Consider the following 19910-nt stretch of genomic DNA (forward strand, 5'->3'; position numbering starts at 1 on the left):
GAGAGAATTAGCATACTAGTGATTTCTAGTCGTTCCCCAGTAGTTTAGAATGGCAGAGAGTAGCAAATAGGTACCCAAAAAACAGAAACACAAGCACTAAATTTCTTTGAAATTTCCTGTTGATCTAAAGCTTATGCAAATACAAAAGTACAATAAAATGACTTTGTTTTAAAATCAAATAAATAAAGGCCCCCCCCTCCCCCCACGGTACACACAGTCTTTCAACAACAATGGAAGATTTATTCTGTGGCATTACAGGTGGGCTATAGGGATAGTTACACACTATTTTGCTGGCCTTGTGCACACAGTGTAGGTAATTGAGTTGCAGATATTTTTACTGAAGTGTTAGATTTTTATATGCCTATTGCATATTAAATTTAGGGACTCATATTGTCTTACTTTAAATATTCCTGGCAGTCTTTTTTGTCTTTTCTCTTTGTCAATCAGACTTAAATTAGTTTGTGTGTGTTTTTCAAGCTGAGAAAGACGCCAGTGTTGCGTCTTGGAAAAGACTAGTACTAACTTAATTTTACATTTTTAGCTATGAATGCAGCATCAGGTGAGAAGTAACTGTCAGATCCATATAAATATATTATTAGTGATTTCTGTGTTCTTAAGATTTTGATATAATGACTATCTTTATATCTATATAACTCTCGTATAATTTTTTAAGTGTTTGAACGATGGAACCATTTTACAAAGAGATAAATGCTACAAGTATGATTTACTGTGGAGTACATCATTTCATTTGCCTCCCATTCATCAACCATGAGTTGGAACTGAAAATGGCTCCAAAGTCTTTAAAAACCAAATTAGTAACTTGTATTCATACAACACCTGGTTTTGAGGGTCTGAGAGCACTTTTGCTTCATTCCTATATGTGTTAAGTCTTATAATTTATTCTCACTATGCCCTCATGATGGCTGTTTTTGTTGTTAATATTTGTTGAAAACATTATCATGTGTTCAGTGGAGGTTTTAGACTTAATTCTGTTTTATAGCGGAAAGGTACCATTTTCTTCCCTTATTCCCCATCTCCCATTTCGTAGCCTAGGAAAATTAGCCTAAAGAAGGTATAAATGACTCTTTGGTATTGAAGTGTGGGGTGGGTGAATGGGACTGTGGGTAGATATGGGACTTAATTCCATCTTGAGGCTCGTGGCTCAGAAATGCACCATCTTTCAGCTTGGGAGCCCTGGAGCTTATAGAAGGATCCTCAGAGCATTCCCAGAATCCTCTGGGCTTGGCAACATTGTCAGTCCCATAGCTAGGCTCTGGGACCAGAAACCTGGTTATCCCCAAACTAGTTTCACGGCATAGGGCTAATACTGCAGGCCATTGGGACCACCCCAGATGGCTCCATTCAGCAGACTAGCTGGCTCTTGTCAGTTTTTGCACTAAACAGTTCTATCCAAATGGTTCCGAGGCCCTTAGTGCATTGTTTTTCCTCTGTTTCCTAAAATAAAATAAAATAAACATGTATTTATTAGGTGTCTTGTGTTTTCTAAGGTAGTAGCCTTTGTTAGAATGAGATGAGCGGAATCCTGCTCTGGGGGACATTTATAACATACCCAACTTGTTGGGTATTGTTGAAATTTTTATTTTAAACTCCTATACTTAAAACCCCCAACATGGCTCTGTCAAGCAACCTGGATCTTATTAGGAACAAAAAAGCCCACTTTTCTTGTGAAGAACATGTATATGTTTGCAGGTACTTGTTAATATGATTCATCCTTTACGGTACCAGCCATAACAGTCGCCATTTGTTTATTTCTGTGTCTGGCCAGAGCTCTGGTTTATTGCTTCACAATATGCATTATCTTTACTCCTGAAAGCCAAGATGAAGAAACCAAGACTCAGAGTGGTGACTTGTCTAGAGTCATGCTTTTGATTGGCAGAGGAGCCAAGATTCACATCAGAATCTGTCTACTACTAACACTGCTCCTTCTCAATTTTGTAACCATTAGGGTTAGAGGTAGGGTAACATTTCTCAGTGTCTCAACTATTGACACTTTGGGCTGTGACCATCCTGTGCTTTGTAGGATATTTAGCAGCATCCGTGGCCTCTACCCACTAGATGCCAGCAACAAACACCAGCACCCTGACCTCTGGCCCTGCAGTTAATGATGGGATGTCTTCAGACATTACCAGTGTCCCCAGACAGGCAAAACTGTCTCCAGTTGAGAACCACTGGGTTAGTGTTAGGGTGTGAGGTAGGTAGTAGGAAGCCCACCCCTATTTTCTTCCCGACAGCTACCTTTTTCAACAGCACTTACTGCATTTACCTATATTTACATTGGGATGGAATGGCACCTTTATTGTAGTTTGGATTTCTGTACATACGCCAGTTTGTTCCCAATTCTTTATTGTTCCTATGATCTCTTTATTGGTTTTTGTGCTATACCATGCCATTTTGATTACAATCTGTCTGTAATGTATATTAATATTTATTAAGGCACCGTTCTTCTTTTTCAGAATCTTAACAGCTTTTGCATGTTGATTTTTTTCCACATAAAGCCTAAAGTTATTTTCTCCAGTTCCCAGTGAATCCTGTTGAAATTGTAATTACATTTACATAATAATTTGAGGAGAGTTTCCACCATGTATTTTCAAGAACATAGAATTCACTGTTATTGTTGGAAGTAAATTTTTATTTTAGAGCTTTGTGATAATTCTGAAACTTCTGTGCACTATCTACACCAGTATGACCAAAGTGGGGAACATGCCCATGTTGAAGGAGTAGTGAGGCTTCTGTGTATATTTATTTATGTTGAAAATTTAGGAGAGAAATGATATATTACTAATATTCAACATTTGGGTTGAAAATGGTACCCTACCTGGGTGCAGATGTCAGAGACCACCTGTCTGCATGAAGCAGGAGGGGTCCTCAGGAAGGCTGGGTTAAGAGGAAGACTTTCATTTGAAAACTCAGTGAAGTGGATTTGTGGATTTTTGTGTGTGTGTGTGTGTGGAGTATTTTAATTCATTAGCCCTCATGAAATGTATACATGGCTTTAAAAATTCCTGTAACGTGATTGTGGATTGAGGAAAATACCAGTAATATAAACATAAAATACTTTTCTCTCTCTTTGTCTCTCCACTGTCCCTTGTCTGTCTGTCTCTCTTTCTCACGTACTCACACTCACACACAGAGAAATGGCCACACTGATTCATCTTTCACTATTGGTAAGAGCTTTCTTAGTGAGATTAAAAAATAAAATCAATGGCTTCCTATTGAGGTCTGAGAGAAGATGGCCAAAGAAATTTGGACTCATCAAGAAGACATTTTGAAATATGGGTTTACTTCCAGTATTGTTAACAGTGAATCCCCTTTCAAGTGTGTATCAAGTCTTGAAATATTAGCTGTTCATAATAGGAACTTACTGTAAGTATAATTTTAAAATGCTGCTCATTCCATTTGCTTCTCATCTCTTAAAACTTGCTTTGTATGTATTGTTTTATAACATGTAAGATGCTGGATGGTAGTAGTCAGGAGTTTTGACTGACCTAGTTATGTGATCCAAAAATTTGGAGACCACTGGTTCATGAAATTTCTGAGCCACTCGGATGGTTCCCAAAGCAGTTAGAGTTTTGCTACTCAAAGTGTAGTCCATGTACCAGCAGCTCTGGCATCACCTGGGAGCTCCTTAGAAATGCAGGTTCCCAGGCCCCACCTGGGTATTAATTAATTAAATGGGTATCTTCATTTCTTTTTAATGTTTTTATTTAATTCTGAGAGCGAACGAGACAGTAAGAGAGCACAAGAGGGGAAGGGGCAGAGAGAGAGGGAGACACAGAATCCAAATTGGGCCCCAAGATCTGAGCGGTCAGTACAGAACCCAACTCAAGGCTCAAACTCACGAGCTGAAGTCAGACACTCAACCCACTGAGCCACCCAGGTGCCCCTTGGAATCTTCATTTTAACAAGATCCCGGGGGAGCTGTTGTCACGTTTAAGTTTGAGAACAGAGTTAAGCTGTGCTTTCCTATTAGGTAGCTACTAGCCACCTGTCGTGATGTAAATGTAAATTCATTAAAGTTAAATAAAATTTAAAATTCAGTTCCTTGGGTGCACTAGCCACATTTTAGGTGCTTGGTAGCAGCATAGTGGCTGCTATATTGGACAGTGCAGATATAGGACATTTCCGTTATCTAGTTCTGTTAGAGCGTGTAGGTGGGAAGAAAAGAAGGAAACAATACACAGACTTTAATTTGAATGACGTGCATTAAATGTAAACAAGAAGAGACTTCTTGTCACTCAACTTGACATGGCCTATGAGAGAGTCATGAAGAGCATTCATATGGAGAGCATTCAAATATTCCTGTTAGTTTGATTTGCAGCTAATGTGACTTTTCTGAACTAGTAAATATCAGGCAGACTTGCTTTTATTCAGTGTTACGTTTGTGATAAAATATTATTTGTGCATTAACGCTAATATGAGTCCTTTCCACAACTTTTGATGTAATTAAGGAGCCTTACAGGATCTCAGAGAAAGCAGGACCCTGCCCCAGATCCCATTGCTTGTGGTTCTTCTCTTCTCTGTGTCCCAGCCTGGTGGGGATTGAAATGCTTTCACAGCTACATTCTAAAGGGACCACGGGGGTAAAGCCTCTTTGTTTTCCTGTTGCTTTTAAGATTAATGGTGATCTCCTTGGGGTGCACAGTCACTGATGGTTTATCTACCAGAGAGCTGGCTCTGACTGTAAACAGTGAGACGGGATGTGGCAAGATTTCTTAGAATAAACAGCAGTACGGAATAGTGAGATGCCCACAGTGACTTGCACGCACTTGGCAGTGCGCAGCTCCCTCAGAGAGTGTGTGGTTAGGGTATCGTTAGCACGCCCCTCCCCCATCATTTCCGGCATGTTCCTGGTGATACCAAACCCTTATCAACAGAACTCGTGAATGTCTGTTGGCAAAAGAGGAAGACAAAATTAGAAGAAAAAGCAGTGACCCATCTATGAGTTCATTCTTCTCTTTCTTTCTATTTCCTATTTCAGAACTGCCCTGATAGACTGTGTAGGTAGGTACTTTATTTAAAGATTTGCTAGGATTTGTTTACTTTTTCCCCCTCAAGCATTTCTTAAGCTTCAGTATTAGGGGAAATTTTGACTCCAGTAACTTCATACTTTATTTTGGTAGATTTGATTTATTTTGCAAGGCGGAGGAGTCATAAAATAATCAGAAATCCTTTCCCCATTGTTCTGCGAGCATCTTTGGGAAGCAGCATCTATTCCCCTCCTCCTCACCCCAACTATCACCAGTTGCCGAGATCAGGGAATACCTAAAATCTCCCATCCATCCACTCCGTCTGCAAAATCTTAGCTCAGCTCATTACTGCTCTCCTAAAATAGTCTTCCCCTCTTTGTCCATCATGCATAATGCCACCTGCTTAATCTTCCTAAAGTCTGTATTTTACTATCTTCTTTTATCTAAGACCATCCATGACATGCCTTTCCCTCAGAATGTAGTCCAGCCCCATCCTGCAACGACATACTCCATCCTTTCTTTACAACCATAGTTCTCACTTTTCTGCTGCCACCGCAGACATGGCTCAGGTCCATCCTAACAGCAGATCCATTCACCTGTTCTCTGGGCTCCTGTTTACTAGGCCCACTGATTCCAGTAGGCAGCCCTCACTTTCAAGTACCTTTTACCAAACTGACCTATTTATTATTTCTACCATGTAACCCACGCTTTTTTCCATCAATATCCTTCCTAATTTCTGTTCTCGGTGCCTGGAATATCCTTTCCTCCATTGTTCCACAACTAATTTCCATACAGCTTCAGACTCCTCTGACAGACTTCTTGCTATTTGCTGATTTATTTAAAGTTTATTTATTTATTTTGAGAGAGAGAGAGAGAGAGAGAATAAGCAGGGGAGAGGCAGAGAGAGGGGGGGAGACAGAGAATCTGAAGCAGGCTCTGTGCTGTCAGCAGAGAGCCCGATGCAGGGCTCAACCATGAGATCATGACCTGAGCTGAAATCAGGAGTTGAATGCTCAACTGACTGAGCCACCTAGGCATCCCATGACTTCTTGCTTTTTAAAAAATTTCCTTTTTCCTGATCCCTGACTCTGCAAGTAACTGAATTACCATAGCACTTCTGTTGTTATGTGGTTTGCATATAGTAAATAGCAGTATTGGGTAGTTAGATGCCCATAGACTGTAAGTTTCTTGAAGGCAGGATCTAATTCAGTGCCTTACATATGGTCCGTGGTCAAGAAGGTGATGAACAGATGAATGAATAATACATAGATCTTTTTATTGTCTTTAGTTTTACATTAGCTAATGAAACTAGAAAGAGCCTTTTTTTTTTCTTTCCTTAACAAATCTTCAGATCTGTAGTTCATTTCCCTCTCTACCACTACTTAGTGGGGGGAAAAAGCCATTCTGATTATTCTACTTGAACTTGGTATTGCCTTGGGGGAAATATCTTAAAAATCCTTCCTGTTTCCCAGACATAGAGAATTTGTTTCTGTCAACTGACATTTAGTGATTTTTTTTCTAGTTGGAGAAGTGCCTAGTAATCTAAATTTGAGTTTATCACCATTTCTTTCTGATTATTCCTAAATGAAGCAAAAATAGTTCTGTTGATGAACTGCACATTCTCTCTCCTTTCTTTCCACAACTCAGGTTCAGTCTATGCCTAGTGTCCTGGGAAAAGGAGATGTTGTTTAAACGCATGGTCTTTGAAGTTATCTAAGGGATTTAGGAGTTGAAGTGAGAGCTGTTACATGTTTATTATTGAAAAGTAGTTTGTATGGGGGCGCCTGGGTGGCTTAGTCAGTTGAGCATCCAACTCTTGATCTTAGCTCAGGTCTTGATCTCAGGGTCATGAGTTCAAGCCCTGTGTTCGGCTCTGTGCTGGGATTGAAGCCTACTTAAAAAAGAATAATAAAAAAATAAAAGTTATGTGTATGTTTTTATTCACATGTTTATTTTTTAAAACTGTAGTCTATAATAGTTTTCTCGAGAGGCATTTGTTTTTTAGTAGACTGATTTCAGATCTGCTCATGAAACCAAATGGTTATTTAATTAACTTCTTGGCACTTAGTATAATTTGAAGACAAGCCCTTTGGCCCACATTAATTTTGAGCATTTAAAGTACTCATGGACATTATGGTCTTCTTCTTTGCTTGCAAACATGTTTGTTTAATGACTTAGCAAAGGGTTATGTCTTGGCCACTGTGGAGCTAACAGGGCCTGTGTGAATGCACTGACCAAGACCATGATGGATTAGCCAGCATCATGGAAGGGAAGAATCTGTTGAGTCATTACAAGGAACGAAGTATCTGGATTGGGTTTATGGATTGGTTATTCTGATTATGATATAGTTAGACAATCTGTTCACTCCTATCTCTTCCCTGGCATCCAGTCTTCTGTGACTCAAGTGGAAGCTTTGTCTATGTAACCGGGAGGCCAGAGGCTGGTGGCCAAGAGGTCAAATTCAGTCCCAAGATGTTGGCCAACAGAACATTAAAAAACATTGTCTGAAGCCACAGTTTGACAGTTATGGCTGACATAAAAACACAATTAAGTGACTTCTTTGGGAAAAAAAAAATACTAGAAGTTTTGGCAACCTTGGCCTAGAATCAGTGGTGATGGCTGGTATGTAAACTGCCCAGATTACTATTCCCACTGTCTTCCCAATACCGTAGTGACACGGCACTTATCTGTATAATTTCACTCCAGCACTGTGACATTCTCATGGTGAAGACAAGTTTTCTGCAACCACATTGCTCTCAGAAATGGCACTGTGAGGGGTCTGGGTGGCTCAGTCGGTTAAGCATCTGACTCTTGATTTCGGCTCAGGTCATGATCTCACAGTTTGTGAGTTCAAGCCCCACATCGAGCTCTGCACTGACGGTGCGGAGCCTGCTTGGAATCCTCTCTCTCTGCTCCTCCCCCACTCGCTCTCTCTGTCTCTCTCTCAAAAATAAATAAATACGCTTAAATGTTAAAGAAAAAGAAAAGGAAATGGCATTTTGAGAGGGCATCCAATAGGATTCTGTGTCTGAATGAAAAGCAGAGAGAGCCTATTTCTGAGATCAAAGTGTCTAGATTATGTATTTTGGTCAAAAAATATCCTCTTCCATTCATTGCCACTGGGCCTTTAAGTTTGCATCCCTGGTTTGGCCTTTTGACCTCCCGGCTGCCTGGGGAGCAACTGCACAACCCTGGACAGATGTGATAGTTGCAGCAAGTGCACCGTTTTTCTTACAGTTGATGTTTGTGTGTGAGTAATGAGGTCAACACTATGCAGAAGAGGTGATCTTTTCTTACAGTCTTAAACAACTCTGACACCTGTGGCCAGTTGTGCTGACGTCTGAGGTACTTTAGCACAGAGACTCTTTGCCCTCCTGACCTACAGTTAGGAAAGGCTTGCACACAAGTGCTCAGCATCTAAGTCTGCTTTTATGTGTTTGTTGTGAAAGCATTTATTTAAAAGTTTCTACTCACTTTTGGCCCATATCTCATTTAGAAGGTGTCAAATAAGTGAGGGCTGTTTGGGATGAGGAGAAAGTTCTGGAAATGGATAGTGGTGATGGTCGCCTGACATTGCAAATGTACTTAATGACACTGAAAGTACACTTAGAAATGGTTACAATGATGAATGTTATGTTATGTATACTTTAGCCACAATAAAAAGTAAAAAGAAGCAAGGGGAGCAAGAAGAGATATTTTTGAGTTTTGCTGACCAAAAAAGGGATGGAGAAAGGTCCTTATTCTTATTTTACATTTCTTTAATCTCTGGTCCTTTTTTTTGTTTGTTTTTGTTTTTGTTGTTTTTTTTTTTTTGAAGGTTTGTTTTCTCCAGAGTCTACATTATTGGTCTCTATAAGCCATTCTTTCTGTGTTTTCTTTCTCCATGGGCTTGTTCAGCTATTGCCCAGGCAAAATCTCTAGGAGAGGGACAGATACAACATACCCAGCCTAGGCACTGACTGCACATTAGAATCACCTGGGAGTTTCCAAAGTCCCCATGCCCAAGCCATACCTAAAAGCAATTAATCAGAATTTACAAAAGTTCCCAAAGTGCTTCCAACATTGAATGCAGCAGAGGCAGGATGCCTGCCCTGTAAAAAAACCCTGTCTGGTTCACAGAGCCCAAAGTTTGCTTGTTGGATTGGTCCAGTGCCTGAAGTCGGGGCACATCAAAGGCCATTTTCATTCAAAATGACACCCAGTCATTTCAGACATTGCCTTCGTATGATTTGAAGTACCTCTCATATGGGAACTATGGTCAAGAAGGAGTGTAGGTATAGTTTAGAGCTGCTGACCCAGAGAATCAATATTAAAGAGTCAAAAGAGGAAACAGAAATACCCAAAAGTATACAATGGTTTTCTTTCTTTTTTAAAAAATAAGTTTTATTTTGGAATCATTTTAGATTTAACAGAAAAGTTGCGAAGAAATCACAAAGAATTCCCTTATACCCTTCATCAAGTTTCCCTAAGCATTGCTTTCTGACGTTACCATGGCATATTTGTCAAAACTAAGAAATTGACGCTGCTGCATTACTGTTAACTAAAATGTGGATTTTATCAGTTTTTCTATTCACGTCCTCTTTTAGTTCTGGGACCCAGTCCAGGGTACCACAATACATTTAGTTGTCATGTTATGATGGCTTTCTAAAACTTAGCTGGGATGTGAAGTCTTAGCTGCTTCTCCAGTGTCCTAAGCAGTTAAGGACCGCTATGTTTATGTGCCTTGTTACCACACGCTGCTCCGCTAAGAATTTGAATGCATTTTGTCTTATGCATTCTTGGCTTTTAAGACATCAGATCTCTGCCCAGTTGTATCCTTTTTATCCCTCTTCCTCTCAGAAAATCCCTTTGGAATAGAAATAAACCCCCCCCTCCAACTCTCCAATGCTGCATCAAGTGGGGGCCTCAAGATGTAAGAGAGTTAGATCTCTTTTCAGTCAATTTTCCCCCAGGCAGTTTTTGAAAAATGTCTTAACAGCATGAAGATGTTTTTATTTTTTCAAGGAACCAAGCTGTCCGGGACCTATATCAATGGATTAATTTGATAATCAACCCATTGTAATCATATATTAAGTGTAAACAGATTTCTATGCACTTGTTTCTATAGGATGGATTAAATCCAATTTCCCTTTGGGGATTTCAAGACTATTGGTAAATTGAAGAGAAGATTATGAGTTTGTTAATTGAAGCAGATGACAGGGGGGCCAATGCCTTGCTCCTTGAAATGCTTTCTTGGTTTGACTTTCAGGACAAACATGTTCTCTTGGTTTTCTTCCTTCCTCCCTGGTTTCTCCTTCTTCTCCTTTGGATATTCTCTTTTCTCCCAATGTCTTCATGATGAAGGGTCCCAAGATTTAGTCTTTGACTGTTCTTTCTCTATGTTAATTGAAATCTCATCTGGTTTTGTGCTTTAAATACCATCTGAAAGCTGATGACTCTTATATTTATATCTCCAGCCCCTCTCCTGAAATCCAGACTGGAATATGTATTAAACTGTCTACCAGACATCTCTACTTAGATGTCTGCTGCATAAGGCAAATTCAGAACATCTGAAACTGAGTCATTGACCTTCCCCCAAACCTGTGCCACCTACAGCCTTCCGCATGATAGCTGTGGCAACTTTATCCACTCTCCCAGTTGCTGGGACAAAAATTCTCAGTCATCCTTATCCGCTTCTTCTTTCTACACTTCACAGGAAAGTCCTGAAAGTTCCACCGTGAAAATATATTCAGAATCCAGCCTTTGTGACCACTGCTATACTGTTAACAGCCCACTTTGAGCCACCATCATCTCCCCACTGGACCACTGAGTTAGTCTCTCTTAGCTGCCTCCTGCAGCCAGAAGGAGCCTTGTGGAATCAATCGGATCATGTTACTTCTCTGTTTAACACTCTCTGAGGGCTTCCCCTCTTTCTGTGTAAAAAATACTGTTTTCACTGTGGCCTCTAAGATCTACATTACCTCACTCCCTATTGGCTCTCTGGCTTGTCTTCTCTTCCTCCTCTGCCCTTCTTTCGCTAAACTCCAGACACAGGGCCTCTGTGTTATCTCACCTCAGGGCCTTTGCACTGGCTATTCCTTCTGCCTAGAGGCTCTTATCCTGGATATCAGCATGGCCAATCCCTCACTTCCCATAGATCTTTATTTGAAATGTCATTTCTCAGTGAGGCCTCCCAGAGCTCCCTCATTAAAATTGCAAACCCCCCCCGCCCCCCGATTCTCTTCATCTTGTTTCTTGTTTCTTGTTTCTTCTACACTAATTACTGCTGAACATACTCTTTTATATGCTCATGTATGCTTATTGTTTTTGGCCTATCCCTCTCCACTAGACTGTAGGCTCCATGAAGACAGAGACTTTTGTCTCTTCTGTCTATTGATATATGCTTAAGAACAGTGTCTGACACATAGTAGTTACAGTCAGTATTTATTGAATGTATAGTTATGAAATTTGAAAGGTGCTCGGAAAATAAAGAATGCAATTACAGATGCTGGTCACTAGATCTAGTCACTAGATCAAGCAGTGGCTAATGTGCTGAGCCCAGACCTCCTGCCATGCCCTATACTAAGGGATTTATAGGCTTTTGTCCTATTTAATCCTTACAGTGATGTTAAGAGACAGCTATTCATAATATTTCTATTTAACAGTGAAAGAAACTGAGACACAGAAAATTTAAATAAATTGTCCAAAATTGTAAACGACCCATCTCTAGTTTGCTTTAGCACCGGTAGCCTGTAACCAGTGAGTCGGGAGGAAATTATGGAATGGGTGATGGAGGGAGAGGGGGAAGCATATTTCATTGTTAACAGTGCTCTTCTTGGAGTGCTCACATCTGATTTCTGAGTATGCGGTGTTAATTTCCAGATGAGGGAGGCTTTAGTTTGTAGTTAATCCTACATCTCCAAAAATGCAGTCTGTGTTCCTCCTTTTTCTTGTTGTTTAAACCCAGATCTCTGTCCTTTCCAGAACTGGAAACCATTTAGGCTTCAGTCCAGAGGAAGTTTGGTTCCAGGTTTCTCATTTCCTTTTCCAGAATGACATGAGGGCATGGCCTTTGGGGGAAGATAAATGGTGTTTCCCCTCCTGTGAGGGCAAATACCTCCTCAACTGAGAGTTTCATGTTAATACTTTTTCCTTAGGAACTCTATTGACTGCAGAATATCTGTTCCCCCCGATGGAATCCCTTGGAGGGCCACGCCCAGGCCCCTGGAGCCACTTCTGGCAGGTGTCTGCTTCCCTGTCCCAAGGTAGTCCTGTCCTCAGAGATGTGGAGCACTCATCCCCTGTCAGTGGCCGCTCTCAGGCTGTTGTCAGCTGTCTGACTGATCTTGTGGGCCCGGACCTGCCCACCAGTGGGAGGCCTGTTCTGAGCATGAAGTTAGAATATCTTCCTACTCAGCTTCTGTATCATTTTTCTATGCTCTGTAATGAATTGCCACAAACTTAGTGGCTCAGAACAACATGCATTTATTATCTCACAGGTTCTGTAGCTTATCTGGGTTCTTTGCATCAGGTGTCCTCAGGCTGCAATATAGGTGCTGTCTAGGGCTGTGATCTCAACAGAGGCTCAACTGGGGAAAGGTTTGTTTCCACTGTTCCCTTAGGGTCTTGGCAGAATTCATCTCCTTGCAGTCATAGAACTGAAATCCCTGTTTCTTGCCAACTGTTAGCCACGGGATGCCCACAGCTTGTTGCTACATGGTCCTTTAATAACATGGCAGCTTACTTTTTCAAAGCGAGCAAGAGGAGTATATAGCTCCAGTCTGCTGAAATGGAGTGTTATAGCATAGTGTAATCACAGGAGTGACACCCCATCCCTTTTGCCATATTGTGATGGTTAGAAGCAGGTGCAGTACCCAACCACACTCAAGAGGAGGGTTTTACAAAGGCATGAACCCCAGGAGGTGGAGATGATTGGGAAGAAGGAGTCACCTTAGGGTATGTTCACCATAGCAGCCATATATAATGTGGTTAAATTGTGGAGGTAATTCCTAAAAGCAGAGGAAGACCTATTAGTTGCTCATCTATTCCCTCAGCAGACACTGGATTCGCTTTGCCAAGGCTGTGGGTCAGGATATGATTTTTCATGTGGCATCTAGAAAATTTGTAATAATGCCTATTTTTGTTGATATTTTGTGCTCCTCTCAGTTCAGATGTAACTGAGTCAATTATCTGATGAAATGAACCAGAGCTGCCTTCCTTCTTTATAGTACTTCTTGCTATACAGAACCAAAGATGGCAGTTATGAACTCCTCTACTAAAGATTCCTCGTGAGCCTGGACTGTTGAGCTGCTGAAAGGCAGACTCATCTTCCCTCCGTTCATTTTATGAGTGTTTTACTGAGTGGATACAGTGTCGACTTATTTAAAATGATTCCTGTTTTTCAACCTACTCATTTAAAATCTCAGTGGGTGTTTATAAATAACCTCACACAGTCTGACCTTTGTCTTCATATGACAGCACAGCTGGGATTTCACATGTTAGAACACTGTCTTCCCACGCCTGTCTTTGTGGTTTGAGACCCTACAATACACATGACAGGATGTCATAACCACGTCTTCTTGTTCAAAAGTCTGAAATATTCTGCTTTAGTTCCTCTCAATAGGTCTTTTGTTTGGGGGTGATTGAGGATGAGAACATGGGGAAAAATAAGAACATGAGTCCAGTCTCTGACGAAGTTATAGAGCAAAAAGGCTGGAGCACAGAGTCGGTTTCTTTTTTGGAGTTGTTTTATTCCAGTTCGACCAGTATGGAATCAGTTTATTCTTTCACATTTCAAAAGTGTGTGCCTCAGTCCCCACCCCTGAAAGGATATGTTAGAAGGAAAAATAAAATCAAAATATGCTGTTGACCTTTGCTTACCCAATGACAATTGTGCACCTGGGAAAAACCAAATCCTCTTTAAAATTTTTTCACTTTTGAATTCCACGTAAATCGTACCCAGATGGTTAATGGTAGCATGAATTGCTTTTTGTGATATATAAGAATCTTGGAAATTCATTTTTTAAAATACAGCAAATATGTATTCATAAACCATTTATTTCATAGCATATATGTGTATTCAGAGTTTTGTATGAAAGTGCCCACTTGAAGAATTTTCTGGCCACTCCTCCTCTCACAGAGGCTGGCATGGGCCCCTCTTTGGTAGAGGTAAGTGGGCCAGGAGAACCTGCTCACCCCTTGGCCGGTGGGGAGTGGCTGTGCATGTGCTGTAAGCCCTTGGACAGAGTCCAATGCCCTAGTCCCTAAGTCCTGATCCCCATGACCAGCCACCCAGAGAGAGAGCAGACACGCCCCGCTGACACTTAGGGGCAGTCCATTTCCTCTTTCCTTATGCCTGGCCGGGTGGGCCGAGGAATCCCCTTTGAATTTCTGATCATCATGTGGCTTTCAGGAGTTCCCCAGGCCCTCACTCGTGTCATATAGGAGCCCCTCAAAGGCATGGCGTGCAGTGGTGGAATTTCCTTCTGGTACCACTTGCTGCTGGTTGTCCTGAGGACACAGTGTTGCATGATGTGCAGTTACATGTTGGGAAGGTAGAAACAGCCACACCACCTGATTGGGGAAGTGGCAGGGCCAGGCTGGATGCCTCTGCACCAACCAGAAGACTGAAATTTTTTGCCACGAGCAACATTTTATATCCACTCTTTCCCCGGGACTTTCGTTGCCTCATATTCTTTATATATATATATTTTTTTAATGTTTTTTTTTTTTTTGTTTTTTTTTTTGAGACAGAGAGAGTCAGAGCATGAGCAGGGGAGGGAGACCCAGAATCTGAAGCAGGTCCCAGGCTCTGAGCTGTCAGCACAGAGCCCCATGCGGGGCTTGAACCCATGAACCATGAGATCATGACCTGAGCCGAATTCATATGGTTAACTAGCTGAGCCACCCAGGCACCCTGCCTTATTTTCTTTCTTTAATGCATCTTTACTTTTGATAGATTTTGCCAGATTGCCTTCTGTAAGGATTTAACTTTTTAAGTCTTTTAAAATTAATTTTAATTTTCTAAGTGCTATAAGAATATATTCTCTTCAGAAAAAGTAGAAAAATTTAAAGATACAGCTAAAGTCATTTTCAATTACCACCACCACCCCTAGATACAGTTTCCCTACAGACTCTCTCCTTCCCCCAGAATTAAATGCTATTGTTGGTTTGGTGTGCCTCTATGTCTGTGCCTTGGCAGAGAGCGTGTGTGTGTGTGTGTGTGTGTGTGTGTGTGTGTTGTTTAACGCATAGCCATATTGTACTAAATTCTATAATAGTGTGTTTTACTTACTGCTGTGTCTTGGAGGTCTTTCCATGATGTGTATAATTAATACATCTATGTATAATTTGAGTCTTTACCGTAAATTATTTTTCAGCAGTGCCTTTTTGGTATTTACTTTCAGGAAAGAATTTGGGGTTTTATTAAATGCCCAATGATTCGTACATAATGTATTATAAAATCTTAACCTTTGGTTTTTTTCCCCTCTCTTCAGGTCTCAGAAAAATGATCTTCACAATGAACGCTACGTCTTGGAATTAGATTGCTGTTCCTCCTTAGAACACCTGACGGGCCAGAAGCTCATCCCAGAGTTCATTAAGAAGGTGAGCCCTGAATCAGAAGAGCCGGGGCGGGGTGGGGGGTGCTGGCTGCGGGCTGTTCAGCCACACCCCACAGGCCGGGGCGGGAGCCAGTGCCTCCTCACACCTGGACCTCCAGGCAGCCCCACAGGGGTGTAGCACCCCCCCGACACACAGGCATAGATTGCTTGGGCTGAAGATGACTCTGAAACAGGGTGGGCTTCCTCCCTTCCCAGGGTGGCAGGACCTTGGCCTTGTCTTTTAAGGCTGGAGTGGCCTTAATAGCGGACAGGCCTGTGGTCCCACTGCCGAGATTCCTCTCAAACCCTCGAGGTGGTGTGACGCTCCCCTCCGCCAGCCCAGATCCCACCTTCCGCTTGTCCTGTGGGTCTTCATTGCTACGAGCCACCTTTCCTTCCTAGTGTGGGAGCCGCCCAGAGCCCGGTGACCACTGGCATGCAGTTACACCAGGGAAAATTGCCTACTTGCAGGGATGTCCTTCGCTGCCCAGAAATGTGTCTGGTTTTGAACTTCTCATCATGCCATATGAGGTTTCCTGCCTAACTGCAGGGTTCACTTGAGTTTCAATAGGACAGTCACTGCAGAAAGAAGGTCCTTGCCCAGACTGGGGCTAAGTTCACTCCTTAATGCTTACCTAATTCTCTCTCACCCGGTCTCCCACAACAGCTGACAATCCCCCAGCCTGGAGAGGTGATTATGGTTTGTTTGAGACCTCACCTGTCAGTTAATGAAGTCATTAATAAATCGTGTTGGCCGTCAACTTTGGGCCAGAAGTAGTGCTTGCCTGCTTGGTGCTTGGACAGAGAGAACGTAAGAGCCATGGTCCCGCCCTCAGGTCCTCGCACCTGGAAAGCGGCCCCCGGAGGAGTGTGATGAGCATTGCCAGCGGGGAAGCAGCTGACACTATGTGGTCGGGGTATTGGGGGTGGGGGGGAGGGTGTCTTGCACCATGACGGAGAGGATAAGGAGTTACCTGGTGACGGGGCTGCCCTGGGAAGTTTGAGGACTCCTGCAGAAAGAGGGAGCGGCATGTGTGAGGGGCTGGTGCAGGAGCAAGTGAGGGGAGTGCAGCGATCAGAGGAGCTTTGGGGAAGGAGAGGGCCGGGGTTGGAGCAGGGCCAGGACTCCACTGGCTGTTCAGAGGATTTTTGCAAAAGAGTGAAATAATTAGATTGTCCCTTTAAACACCCAGTGACCCTTTTGCTGTTGCGTCCTTTTCCCGCCTCCCTCCCTTTAGCACTTATTGAGTGTCCAGGCTCAACAAGGCCCCAGGAATAACCCCTCATGGGCGGTGGGGGGCCAACCCCTGGAGACTGGGAGTCAGATAATCTCGTAGGTCACAGTTTCTGATCATTTGACAGGACGACGGAGACTACTCTGATGGAATTCAGGTCATTACTTAGGAAATGGAGAGACAGGGCATCTGGTGGTTCAGTCGGTTAAGCCCCTAACTCTTGATTTCAGCTCAGGTCATGATCTTACAGTTTGTGGGATTGGGCCCCACATAGGGCTCAGCCCAGAGCACCAGAGTCTGCTTGGGAATGTCTCTCTCTCCCTCTCTCTGCCCCTTCCCTGCTTGCACTCTGTCTCTCAGAAGAAAAGAAAAAGAAAGAAAGAAAAGAAAGAGAAGGAAGAGAAGGAAGGAAGGAAGGAAGGAATAGGGAGAAAGGCAAAGGCAAATTTGTTCACATGTGCCGGAAGGAAGGGAGGAAGGGAGGAAGGGAAGGGAAGGGAGGGAGGAAGGAGGGAGGGAGGGAGGGAGGAAGGAAGGAAGGAAGGAATAGGGAGAAAGGCAGAGGCAAATTTGTTCACATGTGCCTAAGCCTGACAACATGTGTTTTTGTATAACTAATGTAGATGTCTGTATAAATTGAGCCTTCTTTCCTGGATTGATGCAGACAAAATGTTCTAATAAACTTGAGTAGGGACATGCTAGAGGTGGAGCTTACCCCATGATCTGAGTACTAGGGAAAAATTGTTTTAGAAACAGGCTTGTAATCAAGACTAGGATGCTTGGAATGTTTAAGGGGTAGTTGGGTAAGATGAGAGTGTGAGGCTCTGTCCATATTATCAAATATGCTCTTTTCAAAACATGATTTGGGAGATGCCTGCGTGGCTCAGTCATTTAAGCATCTGACTTCAGCTCAGGTCATGATCTCATGGTCCATGAGTTTGAACCCCATATCGGGCTCTGTGCTGAAAGCTCAGAGCCTGGATCCCACTTCTGATTCTGTGTGTGTATGTGTGTCTCTCTCTCTCTGTCCCTCCCCTGCTTGTGCTTTGTCCCTCTCTCTCAAAAATAAATAAACATTAAAAAATTAAAAATTAAAAAAAAACATATGATTTAATACCTTTGTCTTAATCAAACCAGATCATTGCATGACTGGCCTATTACATTGTGCCCATATTAGGTCTTAAGGAGACAGCAGCCTGATTATGGGCTTTCAGATACTGGTGTGTGTAGTGTCTGAAGTGCAGGTAGACATCTGTCTGCGTGTGTATGTCTGTGTGTCTGTGTAGCCATGCACCTTGCATCCACATCAGTATGTGATGGTTCATTTAATAATTAAATAATAAATCATTGACACCTGCTTATTCTATGTTTATTTAAGAAGTACATTTTTAACGTTTTGAAAATTATATACTTTAAAAAGTCCACCGTGTCCCCCGGCTCCTGCTGTACCCCTGGTTTTCAAACAGCATGGGGTCCAGACAGACTACACACTTGCACACTAGGGTAGCACTGAGATTCCTCATGTGTGTCCCAGAATCTCTCCCCTCTGTTCTTCTCTAGACAGGTGGCTCATGGTCAGGGTCAGCAGGTGGAGGTAAAGTTTCTGCCAACAACCCAGGGGTGTTGAGATGCCTCCATTTGTCCCTCCCTGTCCGGCGTAGCCGAGAGTGGGACCTGGAAGGATCCAGGGTTTCTGGTCATTGGTGCTAGCTCTGGCTGTAGTTTCTAAGCCAATGGCTGTGACAACCGGGAGAAGAGGGACAGACCAGTGGGTCTGCTCCTTGTTTCTGTTGTTGGACAAGGTGTCTGAAAAAAACACCGCTTCTGTGTGTGACGAGCAGAGGGGCACTGAATACCCCTCTGTAGGATCAACAACTTTTCCAGCTGATGGCAGAATTTTACACAAGTGTAAATTTTTCTGTCATCGCACAGGTAGAAGACCCTGGGAGCTTCCTGGGAAGAAATATGCTAAAGACCATTTGTGTCTTTTCAGTAAATATTTAATGAATAGCCTGGTCCCTATTTGTATAGAGGGAGAGTGGTGACACTTGTTAATTGCCATTCACTTAGGCCAAGATGAAGCTGTGTCACTGGCGGCTACAGCTTACAGTCATTACTTTTTATCTGGGTCATTATTTTGTGTGAAATAATGGCTCCTGTTCATGTGACAAGCAGATCCATCTTACGATGAGATGGTAATTAACTCATTTTGTCATTGTACCATCATACAGGATAAGCTCATATTCCCTACATATTAGAAATTAAATTCAAAGTGATTAAATTTTTTTTCTTAAGAACAATGGCTCAGTATTATTTTTCCACTGAATGTTTTAAATTAGCAGAACTTTTGGATAGAGAACATGGATGGAAGGAGAACATGGATGGAGGGAAAGGAGATTTCGCTATTCTCACAAATGGGAAAAATAAAATCATCTGTATCTGTGTCATGTAAAATTAGCTGAAGGTGCTATAATTTAGAGCCCCCTCCATCATGATTTTCGGCAGAGGGCGAGGGGGAATTCTATAAAGATGGCTCTGTTCCTTTCAGTGTGGTCTAATGGTTTCTCTGAGCACTTTGGCTGTTCAAATTAAATCTGGGCTACTGCGTTTTGTATTTCCCCTCTTGTATCCTGCTGTGCTCCATCCAACCGGCCCTTTATGTAAATTATTTATTATGGACCACAGAACATTTCAAAGGCACATTTATGATCAGAGTTAGAGAAACTGTGTGTTCCAAGGCCTAGAACCGAATGCTCCAGGGACAGAGTCTCGAGTCTGTCTGAGAACAGAGGTGCTGCCTCTCCTTCCTTGAAACAAAAGTCCCACCACCAGGTACTTCCAGAGCCTATTTGTGTGGCTGGTGGATTTGTGGGGCCCCTTGGAATTTCCTCTTCTTCAGAGTTCCCAGAGGATTGTAAAGGAGACAGAATGATGCCAAGAAAAGGGCTTACATGTTCATCTTCACATTCCTTTACATTCTTTAGAGCTTCTGGGGAAAGAGCTCCTATGTTCGGAAAGCTCTTTGAAGTTTTCAGAGTCACTCTGGTTTGAGCTTCACGGTAATTTTGGGCAAGAGGCCACACCGGCAGTGGTGTCTCCCTTCTAGA

At 42.4% G+C, this 19910-nt stretch overlaps 1 protein-coding gene across 2 annotated transcripts in view; it reads left to right on the plus strand.

Annotated features, from left to right (window-relative positions):
* The window catches only part of RFTN1 (raftlin, lipid raft linker 1), a 201176-nt gene that overhangs the window by 91877 nt on the left and 89389 nt on the right, over positions 1–19910 (plus strand). For both annotated transcript variants that reach the window (XM_077750905.1, XM_077750904.1), the window contains exon 4: positions 15464–15572. In XM_077750905.1, coding sequence (XP_077607031.1) covers positions 15464–15572 — 109 coding nt within the window. The remainder of the gene's footprint in view (positions 1–15463; positions 15573–19910) is intronic.

The sequence above is a fragment of the Crocuta crocuta genome, unplaced genomic scaffold, assembly GCF_008692635.1.
Source record: "Crocuta crocuta isolate KB4526 unplaced genomic scaffold, BGI_CrCroc_1.0 scaffold279, whole genome shotgun sequence".
NCBI classification, from domain to species: Eukaryota; Metazoa; Chordata; class Mammalia; order Carnivora; family Hyaenidae; genus Crocuta; species Crocuta crocuta.